The sequence below is a fragment of the Myodes glareolus genome, chromosome 10 (assembly GCF_982192425.1).
Source record: "Myodes glareolus chromosome 10, mMyoGla1.1, whole genome shotgun sequence".
In the NCBI taxonomy this organism is placed as follows: domain Eukaryota; kingdom Metazoa; phylum Chordata; class Mammalia; order Rodentia; family Cricetidae; genus Myodes; species Myodes glareolus.
This window is the reverse complement of record NC_142035.1, coordinates 48,921,076-48,935,921: the sequence shown is the minus strand read 5'-3', so window position 1 is coordinate 48,935,921 and position 14,846 is coordinate 48,921,076. Positions and strand designations below refer to the sequence as shown.

General features: G+C 50.0%; 1 protein-coding gene across 1 annotated transcript; it reads right to left on the bottom strand.

Annotated features, from left to right (window-relative positions):
* Positions 1–517: 517 nt before the first annotated feature.
* Pdyn (prodynorphin) lies at positions 518–13,996 on the bottom strand. Its single transcript, XM_087911206.1, has 4 exons — positions 13,687–13,996; positions 12,429–12,488; positions 3,678–3,829; positions 518–2,550 (listed from the first exon to the last, which is right to left on the bottom strand). Exons 3-4 carry the CDS (start codon positions 3,810–3,812, stop codon positions 1,933–1,935), a joined length of 753 nt encoding a protein of 250 aa, XP_087767332.1. The 5' UTR covers positions 3,813–3,829; positions 12,429–12,488; positions 13,687–13,996; the 3' UTR covers positions 518–1,932.
* Between the last annotated feature and the right edge of the window lie 850 nt (positions 13,997–14,846).

Here is a 14,846-nt window from a genome sequence, read left to right as displayed (position 1 = left end):
TTAACTCCAGTTCCAGGGTATCTGATGCCAATGCACATAAAATAAGATTAAATAAGTTTTTTAAAAAATTACATTTGGTGATTGTGGCCAGGCCAGGGCAGGCAGGACTGGAAACTGTGCCAGGCTGTAGTCTGAGTGGCAGTCTGACAGTTGGATGCCGACTGTAGGCCTTGGGTAGTGAAAACAGCAGTAGATTCAGATGTGGCTACTAAGACAGAAAAACAGCAAAGGCCCAGAGGAGTCGATGACTTACCCGAAGTCACCCAGACTCAATTTACAGAATTGAGCGTGGGCACACTCACTTCCTCATTTTCTTAATTTCACACTTTGTTTTGTAATATGACTATAAGGGCTGGAGTTATAGTTTAGTGGTAGAGTGTTTGCCTATTATGCATGAGGCACCAGGTTCAATCCTCCAATACATGTGTGTGCTTATGTGGGTGTATACATCATATATGCATATATAATGCAGTACACTTTCTCCGGAGACTACTGTTCATGCAAACACACCAAGTCATCAGCATCAGCTTATTTATTATACCAGAGAAGTAGGGAATTACACAGGCCTATTAAGGACTCACGTATTCCACGTAAGTTGGATAAATGTGATGTTTGAGCAGCACATAAAGTCATCCCAACACAATCTACAGATTTCAGAACGCACAAAGAGCTCTACAGGCTATGGCCTATGCGTGGAGAGGGACCACTCACGACATCTAATGTAAAAATGCAAATTCAGTCTGTTTCCTCTCCCATCCAGCCCCATCTCCCTAACCTACCGATATAAACATTTGCCTGATGATGGGGAGGTTTGAAACCAAGGAGGACCTCGAGTCTGATTCTGGGTTATAGGAATCAAGGGGCTCCAGCTGATCTCGAACACTCAATTGTTTACTTGGAGACATAGGGAATACGGCTCACTGTAGTGTTGAGGTGGGACAGTCGCTCCTTCAGCTGCAGCGTCTGGATCCCCTTTCCCAGCGCCAGTGCATACGCTGGGCCAAATGGCTCGGGCTCCCGCAGCCAACTCAACTACTGAAGAACACAGCTGTGCTCAGCTTCCTTGGCTCCACTCGGCTTCAGTTCCTCATGGGGTAGAAGTGTGGTACTGATCTTTTTAAACGAGGGCTGTGGGAACTGGCCCGAATTCTGAATTTGTTGCACAGAACAAACTGGTTTGTTTTGCTCCCCTCTTACCGTCTCAGCCTTTAGAAGCTCATGGCTTTTCGGCATAAGCAGCAGGCAAAAGGCACTACCCTAACCCAGGGCCTAGAAGCGGGCATTTCCAGAGACACGTTTGAAACCACGAGAACTCTAGATGCTCAGACTGAGCATTTAGGCACTAGAGGCCTGGCCTCTCTGGGGTCATAATCCCTGCCACCGAAAAGGCTTTTCATTTAACCCGTGGCCTCCAGAGCAGGGTACATAAAAAGAGTCCCGATGCCGAAATGCGGTTAGGATTTCTATATATCTTGTTTTAAGTTTCTACTCTGTCTCATACACGCACACTCTCAGGGACTGCCCATTTTCCTTCTGAGAGGAGCACGTGATCAGTGAAGTTCGGGGATCACAGATCGACAGGTATAAAGAACAAGTCTTCCCTGGATTCTGGGGTGGGGGATGTCACAGGGACAGAGTGGTTGGGCTGATGTCAAAAACCACCACTGATGGTGGTAGTTTAGAGGCCTACAGGTCTGAGCTGGACATGGGACCTATTGGCCGGGGACTGCCACTCACTGACTGCAAACAAATACCGCACTCACTCACAGGCAGAACAGGGTTGGGTTGGGCTTAGATGTTTCCATGTGAATGGCGAATGGAGGAATGGGGTGGGACACGCACAAAGGGGTGAAGAGGTGGCCTCTAGTACAGGAAGAGGTGGGGGGGCAGGGAAACTCTTGACCCAACTCCCTGGTGGGGAAGTGTTACACATCAAACATCTAGATCTTCAGAATAGGTATTGGGGTTCTCCTGGGACCGAGTCACCACCTTGAACTGACGCCGAAGGAAGCCGCCATAGCGCTTCTGGTTGTCCCACTTCAGCTTGGGCCGAATGCGCCGCAGGAAGCCCCCGTAGCGTTTGTATAGGTCCTCATGCCCTACCGGCTCCCCATCCTGGCCCCCATCCTCGTCCCCGGCCATCTCTGAGCTCCTCTTGGGGTATTTGCGCAAAAAGCCGCCATAGCGTTTGGCCTGTTTCCTCAAGCCCTCCTCGTTGAAATGCAGTGCGTCAGTCTGTGGGGCTCCGTCATTCATCTGCTCGGCACCCACCAGCAGCTCAGACTCCTTTCCATCCCCAAACCTGCCCGAGAGAGCCCTGAGGTTTTCCTCTGAGACGCTGTTGGAGAATTGCCTTTTCTCCAGCTCTTTCAAGAGGGGCTCCAAGAGCTTGGCCAGTGCACTGTACCCTTCTTCCAAAGCAACCTCGTTATCCACGTCATCCTTGCCCGGGAGCCCAAAGGCAGAGGCGGCGAAAAAGGACAAATAGCGCTGGCATCTCTCCCACTCCTCTGATGGGGGCACCAGGTCCTGGCATTCCAGGGAGCAAATCTGAAAGGACCCCAAAGAGCACAGAAGTCATGACACCAAATGACTTTCATCATGTGAGAGGTGAGAAATCAGACCTATATCCCAAAGGCAAAGGCAAGGGTGAAAATGCCAAAAGGAGAAGCAAGATCTTCCTATTGCCCTGCACATATGCCTTCCGTCTTAAAAAGGGTGTAGTTGCTCTACCCAGAGTGGAGGGGACTGCTAACGCTTTAGAGACAGAGGTTCAGAACAGCAGGAAGGATGTGCATAGGGAATGGGAGGGTTCTGCACACCTGCAAGTGTGTGCTCAGGGAACCATAGGATCTGCTTCATAGTGCTGTAGGGAGCATTCAGTCACCTCGACTATAACGATATTGATGGCAGTGAGCGCTGCAGGGACTTGAATTCTGAAGGTCTGAGGCTGGAGTCCCCATGCATAGCCACATTGCTTTCCCGCAGTGAGCCGGACATACTGCACAACTCAACGGATATAACGATATAGACTAGACTCCGAGAGTAAATACTTAACATCATGATCTCAGAGAACCGCTCTTGGTTTGTAGATGAGGAGAGTGAGACTCGGAGAACCGTTTCAGAGTAAGGGGGCTAGAAAGGGCCAGAACTCAGGCTTGTGTGTTGTCCGCCACAGTACGGCCAACTCGGCTGCAGTCCACCTGCAGTGCAGGGTGTGGCTTGTGGGGGAGGATGGCCCAGAGCAGGACCAACAGATGGGGCATGGAGAGCCTCAGACCCAGGAGAGGGGCGGAGGCTCCAAGACCACCAAGCGCATCCTGACGGGGATGACCAAATTTTGAGGAGACTATCAGTCAGAAACAGAAGCCTTGGAATGTGTACCCAACGATGCAGACAGCACAGCAGCACCCAAATGGTCGACACCCTGTTGCCAGGCACTTGGCTGCCTGGAAACATGGTCTGTGTGCAGGCCTGGGGAGCCATGGTGATGAAGTCTGGACTGCAAGGGGAACTAGACAGCAGCAGACCCTGGTTCCCACCTGACTGGAGGGCAGGAGAAGCCGTGAATGATGCGGTAGGTGCAGCAGACAGAGCAGCTGCCCAGATGTGCTACCTCCTGTCTCTGGGCTCCACCCACAAATAGAATGGTATGGAGCAGCCTTGCTGAGACCTACCAGAGGGTTGATGGGATGGGGCCCATCCTGAGTCCTCACTGCACACAGGGAGCACAGGGACAGGCAGTCCGCTGCATCGTTGGAGGGCACCACCGCGAGGAGGCAAGCCGCCAGCATCAGCGCAGACCACGCCATTCTGTCTCACTCTTTTGCTGGAGAGGGAGAAGGACAAGATGGTGAAGTTATCCTGAGCTGACAAGGCCACATCTCTTACTCACATCTCGTGTAGGAGCAGCACAAGGCAGGAGCTCCCGCTCCCCTTCCTGTCGTGTAGTCAAGGACACAGAAGCTGGGGAGGGAAAGTGGGAGTCAAGGCCACGGAGTAAGGGCTGACTAATTGCTGCATATTGGGATCTTTTCTCTGTTCACAATCCACACAGCAGCTCTGCGAGGCAGGCTGTGCTGTAGTTTTCACTGGACAGGTGGGGAAGCTGAGGCACAGGAAAATGGTTCCACACAGCTAGGAAGCTAGGGAGTCAGGGCCTGATTGGGTCTGTCCAAGACACACTTGGGCTATCACCAACCGGAAGGTATGTGGTTATGTCCTGAGTCCCGCAACTGGAATGATCTCTCTCTCTCTCTCCCTCCCTCCCTCCCTCCCTTCCTTTCTCCCCTTCTTTCCTTTTCTCTGTCTCCTAGTCTCATTCTCTGTCTCTCTGTCTCTGTCTCTTTTTCCCTCCCTCTCTGGTGCTGGGGATGAAACCAAGGGCCTCACACATGGTAGACAAGCATCGCACGACTGACTTACACTCCCGTTCTTTCTGTTTTTTGCAAGTTCTTTGGAGCTCGCCCTTTTCACTTTAGGACTGCTCCTCACTGGACCAGAGCTCCCCTTCACCTCCTCTTCACACTGGCCTCCTTCCTTAGCTTCTCAGATTGGAGCATGAAATACCCTTCTTGGCATAGTAATTCAGAGATGGCACTCACAAAGTGGAGTAAAGCCTCAGCCTCCGCCTCCCCGTCAGGCACTCTCTGTCTGACCCCACCCCTAACCCCAACAGTGAGGTCTGGGATCTACTCTCTCACCTCCTGGCCTTGCACATGCTGATTCTTCCTCCTGGGGACCTTTCCCTCTCCTTTTACCTCTTCCTTCCTTGATTAGGTCTTACCTGCAAGTAACTTGTACCCTCTCCACCACAATAGTGTGCCCCCTAACTAGCCATGCAAGCCCTCTGCCCCTTCAGGAATGCATGTACATGCACACACCGAACAGAGAGACTATCTCTTGCCCTCTCTGCAGTACTTGCTTGTGGGCCTCAGACAGGCTAAGTTTGTTCCTGTCTCAGTGCCCTTGTATGTTTCCTTCCTCTCTGAAGTACTCTGACCTCAGGTTTTCATAAGAACTGCCTTTCTGCATTAAATAAACTAATTATCACAGGGCCAGACAGGCTCATACTGGCTGAGGTATCTGCCTTTACCACTTTCTCAACTAGAACGTTAGCTCTCGAAGGCACTGACTTTAGCTGTCTTAGCTTCTTATCCTAGCGTTTAAAACTCCAGTCAACACATAGGCCCTTAGTAAGTGCTTGACTGATGGACTGATGGATTATAAGAAAGCTTATTACAATTGTCCCTTTTGAGAGGGGGAGTATGGGTGGGGCTGGAAGGAAGGGGCATGAGAAAGACTGAAGGGGGAAAAGGAAAGAGAGCAATCATGTAATTATATTTCAATTGAGGTAAAAAAATTAAAGTTGTCCCTCTCACAGTAAATTTTTAAAAGATTTTTATTTTATTTTTAACTATATGTTGATATCAGGTGGGGCATACATATTTCAGGTACCTATGGAGGCCGGAAGAGGGTGCCCTGGATCTCCCAGAGCTGAAATGACAGGCAGCTGTGAGTTGCCTGGCATGGGTGCTGGGGACCTAACTGGGGTCCTTCGCAAATGCAATGCCTGCTCCTAACCACTGACCCAGCACTCCAGCCTCATCAGTCAACTTTTTATGGTCAAATCACCATGTAGTTCCTGCAAGCTGAACTGTGAGGCCCCAGAGACCACTAGCTGGCCAGTTGGGGGTTTTACTCTCTTCCCCATATAGACATCCTGACCTACTGTCTCCAAGAAAAGAGACACTGTCTGCTCTCCTCCTGCAAACTGCTCTTCCTCTTCTGATGTCCAGGGGCTTCAAAGATTCCACCCATGAGCCCAACCCCAGAACACACCCCAGAACAGGTCTTCTCTCTCAAAGCACAGTAGGCTCCCCAACCGGAAGCTTCCTGACCATTATCTCAGTGCCATCATTGATCTTCTCCTGCCCTAAGCCCCTATGGGGGTGCTTCTGCTGCAGGGAGCTGGGGTGCAGGGCCCACTCTGTTAATTCTCCCCACCTAATAACTGCAGTTTCTAGAACAGGTTTAGTCACCAACAGCTAAGTCTTCCATGAGTCCCAGCAACAATTCGCAGAGCCCTGACTCTAGCCCAAGCCCAGTCTACCCACTCACTGAGGGGTGGGCGTGATTGGCCCACTTTAGAGAAGCGGAAACTGGTACTCAGGAGCTTGGTAGTTTGTCCGAAGTTCTATGCAACTGAAGGCCGGACTGCAGGTCCATGTGCTTCTCCTGAGACAGGGCTCAACTGCTGCTGGCACAGGGAAGCTCAGAGTAGAAACCTCAGAGAACCATGCTCATGTACCCTGTGAGTCTCCACATCCCTCGGGCTTCTCCCCTGCTCTATCAGAGGAGAAAATCAGAGGTCTGGGCAAGCGAATGTTCCATTTACATGCGGATAAAATAAAAGGTTCATGGTTTGCAGGGAGAGGGGGGGCTTTTTTGTTGTTTATTTTGGGGTGTGTGTGTGTGTGTGTTGTTTTTCTGATACTAATAATAGCTGACCTAACCCATTATAATATTTGAGCAAATGAAACCACTGGTGATCCAGTGCCAGTCTCCAACACCTGTTGGGAGACTTCCAAAAGCACCGAGCTCTAAAATAGACCCAATTTCGAACTCTATACAAAACTGGTATCCCCGTAGACACAATCTCCATGGTAGCCAGGGACTCTCTGGACACTCATCTGACTCAGTTCTGTTCCAGCCTCTCGGGCTCCATAATGCCTCCCAGAGGTCTGACCCTTTCTGCCTATACCCAACTGCCTTCCCAACACAGCGAGCCTGCATTTGCAAAGTGTATACTGTATGCCTTTGTGTGCTCCGTCCTGAACATGGCTTAATGTGAGGGAGTCCTTGAGACAACCCTATAAGGCTGAAGCAATATTTTTCCCAGTTCTATAACCAAGGGTCGATGCATGCTATCCCCAGGCTTTGCATTCAGAATTCCCTTTGTCCCAAACACCGGTCACCCATTCCTATTATCTTTGACCTAACTAACTCTCACTCAGTCTTTAGAACTCAGCCTTAGGAATCACCTCCAGGAAGTCTGTGTGGACATGATCCCTCCTTGAAGCCACCCACGCTAGCCCCAGCACATAGTTACATCTGACTATCTAAGTCTGACACAAGAGTGGATTTTGTAATTGCAAAGTTCCTGCAGTGTGTGTGTGTGGGCACAGTTGAGAAAAATACATAAAAGAGAAACTAGAGAACTAAATGCCAAGAAGGGGCAAGGGCCAGTTTGTGCCAGCCTCGTGGGCCTAGCTAGAGCTTGCATTTGTTTGAAACATCATGAGAGGATCAGAGAAGTCTGTGTAATTGATGCATGCATGGATGGATGGATGGTGGATGGATGGATGGATGATGGATGGATGGATGGATGGATGGATATGGATGGATGGATGGATGGATGGATGGATAGGTGGATGGATGATGGATGGATGAACAGATAGATGGATGGATGGATGGATGGATGGATGGATGGATGATGGATGAATAGATAGATGGATATATGGATAGATGGAAGGATGGATGGTTGGATGGATGGATGGATGGATGACAGATAAATGGTTCCCAGAGCACCATCTAGGGCTCAGAGACCAGGAGCTCCACACAGGTTTGTTGAGTTAATAAACAGACATTTGAAAGCTGGAAGATTTCCAAGGGGTGGGGAACTTTATTTCCAACTTGTTTGGAAAAAAAGTCAAAAGCCTTTGAGGCATTGAACTTGCATCTCATTTTGGTCCTAGTCATAAGGGGGACATACACAGACCAGTCCCCACTGTCCCTGTAGAGCACCGAATACACATTTGTCTCTGCCACACTTGGATGGCTGACTCACACTACTTGGGAAAGCAACTTGAGATGAGAGGGGTTCAATGGTTTTGAGAAGGCGGCCCCTCCAATCCTGCTGCGGGCCATTGGGTCTGCTCAGTAGGAGAGCAGAGCACAGACTCCAGCTAGCCATTTACCACCACTTGGAGAAAAGTTTCCTTCACTAACCAGTGGGGCTAATAACAAAGGATTTGGGGGTTGTTTAGCCATCAGGTGAGAGACCATGTAAGCACACTAAACCTGTGCCTGGCACACACCAGGCACTTTAAATAAAGTATAAAGGGATGGTCTGGTCTTATGTGGAATACAAGCAAAGGCAAAAGATGGCTGACTGAATGTAGTCTCTGTCCTGCATGTGGGCCTGGTATGTGGAAGGCGGAGCTGGTGTCCCTCATGATCATACTGATCTGGTAACAGCCTTTACCTCCCAGGAGCCTACAATGTACCAAGCATATACATATTAGTTCAGAACCCCTGGAGGTCATGCTCATAAATGTTTTCAGGAGAAGGGAAATGCGTTGTCTGAGCTCTCTTGACTTGACAATTTGATCCCTGAGGCTGAACGTGTCTTTACACACTAGCCTTGAACCCCTCACCCCATCTTCTTCCCTCCTCTTTGTGGACACCAACTCCTGAAGAGAAGCTGCCTTTACAGAGACTAATGAACTGATGAGAAAGAAGCCCAGCCCTGTAGAGAGACTGGACCGTCGCAGGTACAGAGGCTAGTTGTCTTATCTTGGGCTGGCGTCAGCCCCCAGAACAACCAACCCTTGCCCACCTCTGTGACAGACATAATGTCCTGTGACTAATAGATAAAAGCCTTTATAATCTACTGTCTTAGTAGATGCACTGGCTTCCAACCCCAAAGCGAAGGATGTCCTCAGGTGGCATCTTGGGCCTGCAGAAAAGCTTCTGCCATCTCCTGCACCTGCCTCTCGGATGCACCCACCCGTGTATTTTAAACTTGCCCTGACCTGTGACTTTCTTTGTTCTGTGAAACTATAAAATGTCCTGGAACTGTCAGAACATGGAGTTTCCATCTGTGTTCCCAGGCCATGCTCACTTAAAATGGCTCCAGAATAAACTTTCTCTTATTCCCTTTGAGTTGTGAGCTGCGGTTTTCTTATTTTGTTTTGACACCTTTAAAAGATAAACAGATTGCTGAGCCATGTCAGGTGGTTCTGGAGTTAGGGCGGGGCAGGGAGATTCCCAGCTTTGCAGTGGGGAATCTATCTGTGCTATCTATGATGGACAGAACTTGGAAGTTGGATGCTGCACGGCATCTTGGGTAAACTGAGGAGAAGAGTGACTTTAGCCTTCCATGGATAGAGAACTAGAAAGGCAAGCATGAGGCAAGGCCCAACAGTGGCCTAGGGGAAGGCAGGCTGGAGCCCAGACGAATCCTCTACACTAGCACCTCATGAAATGTGTCCTTGGCCACACTTAGGGCCTGTGTAACAGCAGCCTTTAGGGGGGACGGGCAGAAGACAGGTGGAGGCATGGGGTGTGCCTATCCTCCACCATAATCACAAGATCCAAATCTTTTCTCCTATTCACAGACATGTTCTCTGGGTTTCTGCGGTTCCATCTTTCTGGAGAATCCCAGCCCCACCAACAGCTGCTCACAGGTGTCACGTGCCACAAGAGCATCATTAGCTGCTGAAGCAAAGACTCGGTGGCCCACAAAGACAAGGGTGTTTACTATCTGACCCTTTGCCAAGGACGCATGCTGATCCTGCCTCGTTGACCTAGACAAATCTGACAGGTTTCAGCTCATCTTCCTGGGTCTCCAGACATGTGGGCATGTTATCTAATAGTAAGGTAAGCCATGTCCTGGCAGAAGACCGGGAAGGTTTACTGTACCCCACACCCTAAAGTTCAGAGCCTTTGCTGGTGGCAGAATATATTCAAAGTCACCACTCACCCGGGCCTTCACTATTCCTTGGAAGGCAAAGCCGTGGGCCCATCAGACAGCCCCCAGCACCCTCTCTCCATGGGCCTCTGTGAACAGAACCTGTTAAAGGACCAGCACACAGTAGGAACTCTTTCCCCCTCTTGATCCAGAGTTCCTTGAAAGAGTGGGTTTTGTTTTGATTTAATTTTTTTTGTCCTCTACCTAGCTCTGAGATATTTCTCCTGTAGTCAGCTGGGGCTCCAGAGGCAACAAGCATTTTTATTTGAAAAGCCAGGGAGGAATAATAATAGCATGATTTAACATCACAATTATCTCTGGGAGCAATGTATGCATATGATTATGTCTATTTGGAGGAAGAGGAAATGGGAAGAGGGGAAGAATGAAGTCACTTGCTTAAGGTCACACAATGAGTCAGGAGAACCTCCAGCTCTCACACCCACCTTGACACCCGTCAATGTTTCTGTGACCCTCCAGTGACAGCCACCCTGGACTCTATCAAAGACTGTGAGCCACTGTTCTGGGCCAGATGCCTCCAGATGGCCCCTCAAGGCAGGCTATCAGCATAGACTCAGGCAGGCTTCAGGGGAGAACTGTAGAGTGACAGGACTGGAATCCGTAGCATCCTCCACCTGGAGGCCAAATGCTTTATATCTTTGATATGAAGCACCTGCGTCCGTGATCTGGGCACTATAAGATTCAGAGAGATGGGAACTAGGCATGCCATTAATCCACCAATTGCACCTGCTGTCCAGAGGTGTAAGGACACATGGCATGTCTGTGGGCTAACCCCCAGACTGTCACACTCCTGAAGATGAAACCACTTTAGGACTTTTCACCTTACTAGAAAATAGCAAGTTCATTTTTGTGAGTTCCCAAGGGGCTACCAACCTTGGGAGAAGGCCCTGAAACAAACTTGAGGGTGCCCCTTATTGAGAAATGCTCACTAATAGAGGGTGGGCAACCAGTTTGCAGAATGGCTTTATTTAGTCCTGAGCAGAAAATGAGCCAACCTTTTGTTCAGCAAGCATTAAGGCATGGACATAGGACCAGGCCTTACCCAAAGGTCATCACATTTACTGAGCAGAGACAGATAGAAATGTGGGTCCTGCAGCCCAGGCCCCAATGGTCACGGTCTCAGTGACATCATTAGCTGCAGTTCTAAAGGAATGTGTCTCCGCTGTCAGATTTGTAATGGATTCTCCCCCCTTATTGTCGTTTGGTGCATTTGTAGGATAAGGAGAAAGAAAAACTGAGAACGAGAGGTCAAGGAAAGAGATGAAGAGTCTGAGTAAAGGGACATGAGTAGGTGTGGGGGAAGTGCAGATGCTGGGGAAAGAGAAGGCGGGGCAGAGAGGAAGCAAGGAAAAGGAGTCCTCTTCTGCCTCTCCCCAAATCTGCTACATAGTAACAGCTCTGGAAACCCTTTTCAAGTTAAATTGAATCTTACAGGAATAAGAATGGGGACACAGGCAGGTGAAGCCACCATGGACACATCACCTCTGGTGGGTATGTTTGCAACTCGTAGCCAAGCATTCTGACAAGTGGGGTAACTGGGGCAGGGTGATGAGAAAACTCCTGAGTCACCTGCCTCAGATATGAGAGTTCTGGTGGGCACATGGAGTAGAATCCAGGCTGGGCTGCAAAGGACATGGAGACATAGCTCGGTCTGATGTCACTATCTCTTCCCACTGTGGTCAGGTCTGTCTCGGTGAAGTTGTCTTAGCACCGTTCAGACCCCTAAGATCTGCCAATCACTGAGGAGCTGAGATGAGCAAGCGGGTGAGAGAAATCACCTGCTGACTGCCCTTCCTCAGATATGCATTAAAACCAAAGCAGCCATGACTGACCCCTCAAAGAATGGAGGTGAGATATGAAATATAGAAAAGTTGGGCCAGGATATCTGGAGCGGTGATGAGATGTCAGGAAGGGATTTCATTGTCAGGGGGAGGGCAGATAAAGAAATGAAGTCATCTGTAGGAGTGCAGAGAGGAACACTGGCCCCAGAAAGATCTGGCATTTAGTCATATTTCCCTGGAAGAGCACACGGCAGCATGGAATGGGGTGACTGAAGATGTCATATAAGAGAAGGAAGGGAGGGGCTCGTTCTGAAGCCCGCTATTTTGAATCAGTCGAGAGTTGGCCATGCTACCATTTACTGAGTGCCTACCAAGTGCCAGGTGCATACAGCCTCCCATTGGAGCCTCACAGAGATGTGAGGGAAAGGACATTATTATTATCTGCATTGTATCAGTGAAAAATTAAGACCCGGAAAAGAATTGTTGCAAAATTACCCAGCAAAGGAAGGCTGGCGACGGGGTTTAAACTCAGCCTAGGCTCAGGTGTGGCCATGCACTCTCAGGTGATACCTGGAAAATTCTTGAAGTAGCGCTCAGGGAATCCTGTGAGTTTTCACAGTCTTCCATGTGCTTTCTCGAACACCCCAGAGCGAAACACTTGAGCAGCCTGCTGCAGCAGAACCGGGGAGCCTACCACACAGCTGCTGTGGAAGCTCTGTGACACCCCAAGCCCAGCTGTCAGCTACTCCTGGAGACAAGGTACTTAGCACAGTGAGGACAAAGCAATGGGCTCAGGAGTGTGTCGGTAAATACACACACACACACACACACACACACACACACACACACACACACACGCCAGCACCATAACTCACCAGTTATGACTGCTTCAAGGGCTTCCCCTGCACAGATCTCAAAGCCTGGGGAAGAATGACCTGCAAAAACAGAACAAAAGGCAAGGTGGGGTGGGATGAGGCACTGGTGAGGGGCACAGGAATGGAAGGTGAGCAGGGCCCAGGAGGAAAGCCCCCAGGAGAAGGAACAGAAAAGGATTGACATTCGGAAAGGTTTCACAACAGATCTTGACAGCCATGCCTGTCAGATTAGAACGATGAATGGAATCTATTCCACCAGCCCTTGGCAGAAGGGCGATAACGAGAGCTCGCTGTCTGTGGGAGGGTGCTTGAAACCAGATCCAATAACCTAAAGAGCTTGGAGGCTTTATTAAGGGATACTTGTAAATCTTGAGAGGTTCTCAGAAAAGAAAAAAAAAAAAAAACAGGGAAAATAACAAGCCACAGAATATACTGTTCAACCGTGGAGTGGTCTCCAGTCGCCTTCTCTGAAGCTCACCAGTTTTTCGCGGATGTCAAACTTTGGGGTTCCGTAATACTTTCTTTGGTTGTGGGCATTGCTATAAGAGAGCCCATAGCTTTCCCCAAGCGAGCTTCCCGCAGCCTAACTTAGCCGCCTCCAGCGTAATTTACATGAAAGCAACAAGTCTTTTCAAAGTAAAATTGGCGAGCCCTGCTCTGCCGGACAGCCGGCGGGGTATCCAGGCACGCTCCCACTTTCTTTCCTGGGTCCCTTTCAACCAAACAACCCCAGCCTCCATACGGAGTAAAATCACAGCAAATTAGCACCTCATCAGCGATTAAACGTGAATTAGAAAGAATAAAAAAGACGGACGGCACTTGTTTACGCGTTGATGGTGCCGCTCCAAATGCCGCGTCCTGGACCTCATTAACGTTCCCAGCCCTTGTTCTCTAAGTCCGGTGAGGCTGTTAACCTTTAAAATCCAGCTAATTAGTGAAACCTCTTGGTCTTCCGCTCAGGTTGCCCCCTTCTCCTCAGACCCTGGAAACTAGCATGGGGACCGCTGTGTGGCAGAGCCGAGGTACAGTTAGCACCTGTGTAAGCCAGGACTGTACAGGGCTTGGGTTCTAGAGGGCAGGCAGCTCTTAGGACTCACTGACCTGGCTTTTGTAAACTAGCCTTGAAACTAAGACTTTGTGTGCTGAATAGTCAGAACCAAACCTGACTTCTCCCAGCCCAAGCTCCCACGGGTCCCTCTGCCAGGCGTCAGGGGCAGATGCGGCAAGCCAGAATGCCCGAGCTGCCTGCAGATCTTACCTGTACACTGCTTTGTCCCTGGTATTCTGGCTGGTCGGGTGGTCGGGTGGTCGGGTGGCCGATCCAAGATTCAGGAGGCACCCTGACTCTAGCTGAGAGAAGTGTCACAGAGGAAGCTGTGAGGGCTACCAAGTCCCCTTAGAATGGCAGTTCTGGAGCCTTTCCCCCCCTTTTATGGATGAGAGTCTCCCCCTGTCGCTCAGCCCTCACGGCGCTCGCTAGCACAGCACAGGCTGCCAGGAGCCAATGGGGAAATGGCAAAGCAGTCAGAGCTCAGACCCCCAGGCCCTTCTACTCAACTCCCTGGGCCTGGGTGAGACACAATAGCTGGTGATGGGATGTGGGGGAGGACGCAAGTGCGCAGTCTGGGGGTGGATTCTCAGTGTAGTGCTGTTTGTCACTTCCAATTCGGCCACTTTCCGCATTTCCAGGAGAGTGTCACAGGAAAGCAGAGACAAAGGTGGGGAAAGGCAGAGACAGAAAGATGGAGAGACACAGAGTGAAATTGCAAGGCAAAGAGAAAGTCAGCAGAGAATGGAAACAGGCGATGGCTGAGACACAGGAAGAGAGCAGACAAAGCAAGAGAAAAAGAGAAAAAGACGCACAGCCACAGAGGCTCTCCGAGACTAGGAGATAAAGAAGGACAGAGAGTTGGAGAAACAGAAATACTGGGACAAGGAAGGCTGTCTCAAAATATAGGGACCAAGGGATGAGGAGATAAAGAAGGACAGAGAGTTGGAGAAACAGAAATACTGGGACAAGGAAGGCTGTCTCAAAATATAGGGACCAAGGGATGTCTTGGAGTATCCAAAACAGTTCTTGGCTATGGAAAAGGAACATTCAGCTCCATGTTGGCTGGGTCACACACACACACACTGAGATGAGTGCACGTTTGTCTTAGGGTGCCAGTTGACTTGGGCACCTGCCTGAGGTGATGCCAGGCACTGTTTTTCCCTTACAACCCGGGACTGTTGTTCGATTTTCAGTTTCCTCTGGCAGTAACATGGGGTGTCCTCAGAGTCCTGGCTGTGATGCCTCTGGGAGAGAGCACATCTGCCCCACGGGAACCCTGCACCGTGCCATGAGCAGCCTGAAGGGTCTGCACAGCTGGAAACAGCTCCCAGAACACGGGCATCTGAGTGTTCAAGAAAACATGCTTG

What these genes read in the sequence shown, in the direction of transcription:
- Pdyn (XM_087911206.1), bottom strand. Translation starts at nt 3,812, where the DNA reads ATGGCGTGGTCTGCGCTGATGCTGGCGGCTTGCCTCCTCGCGGTGGTG. An exon ending in CCCATCCCATCAACCCTCTG is followed by an intron (nt 2,551 to 3,677) that starts GTAGGTCTCAGC and finishes GGGTCCTTTCAG; the next exon opens with ATTTGCTCCCTGGAATGCCA.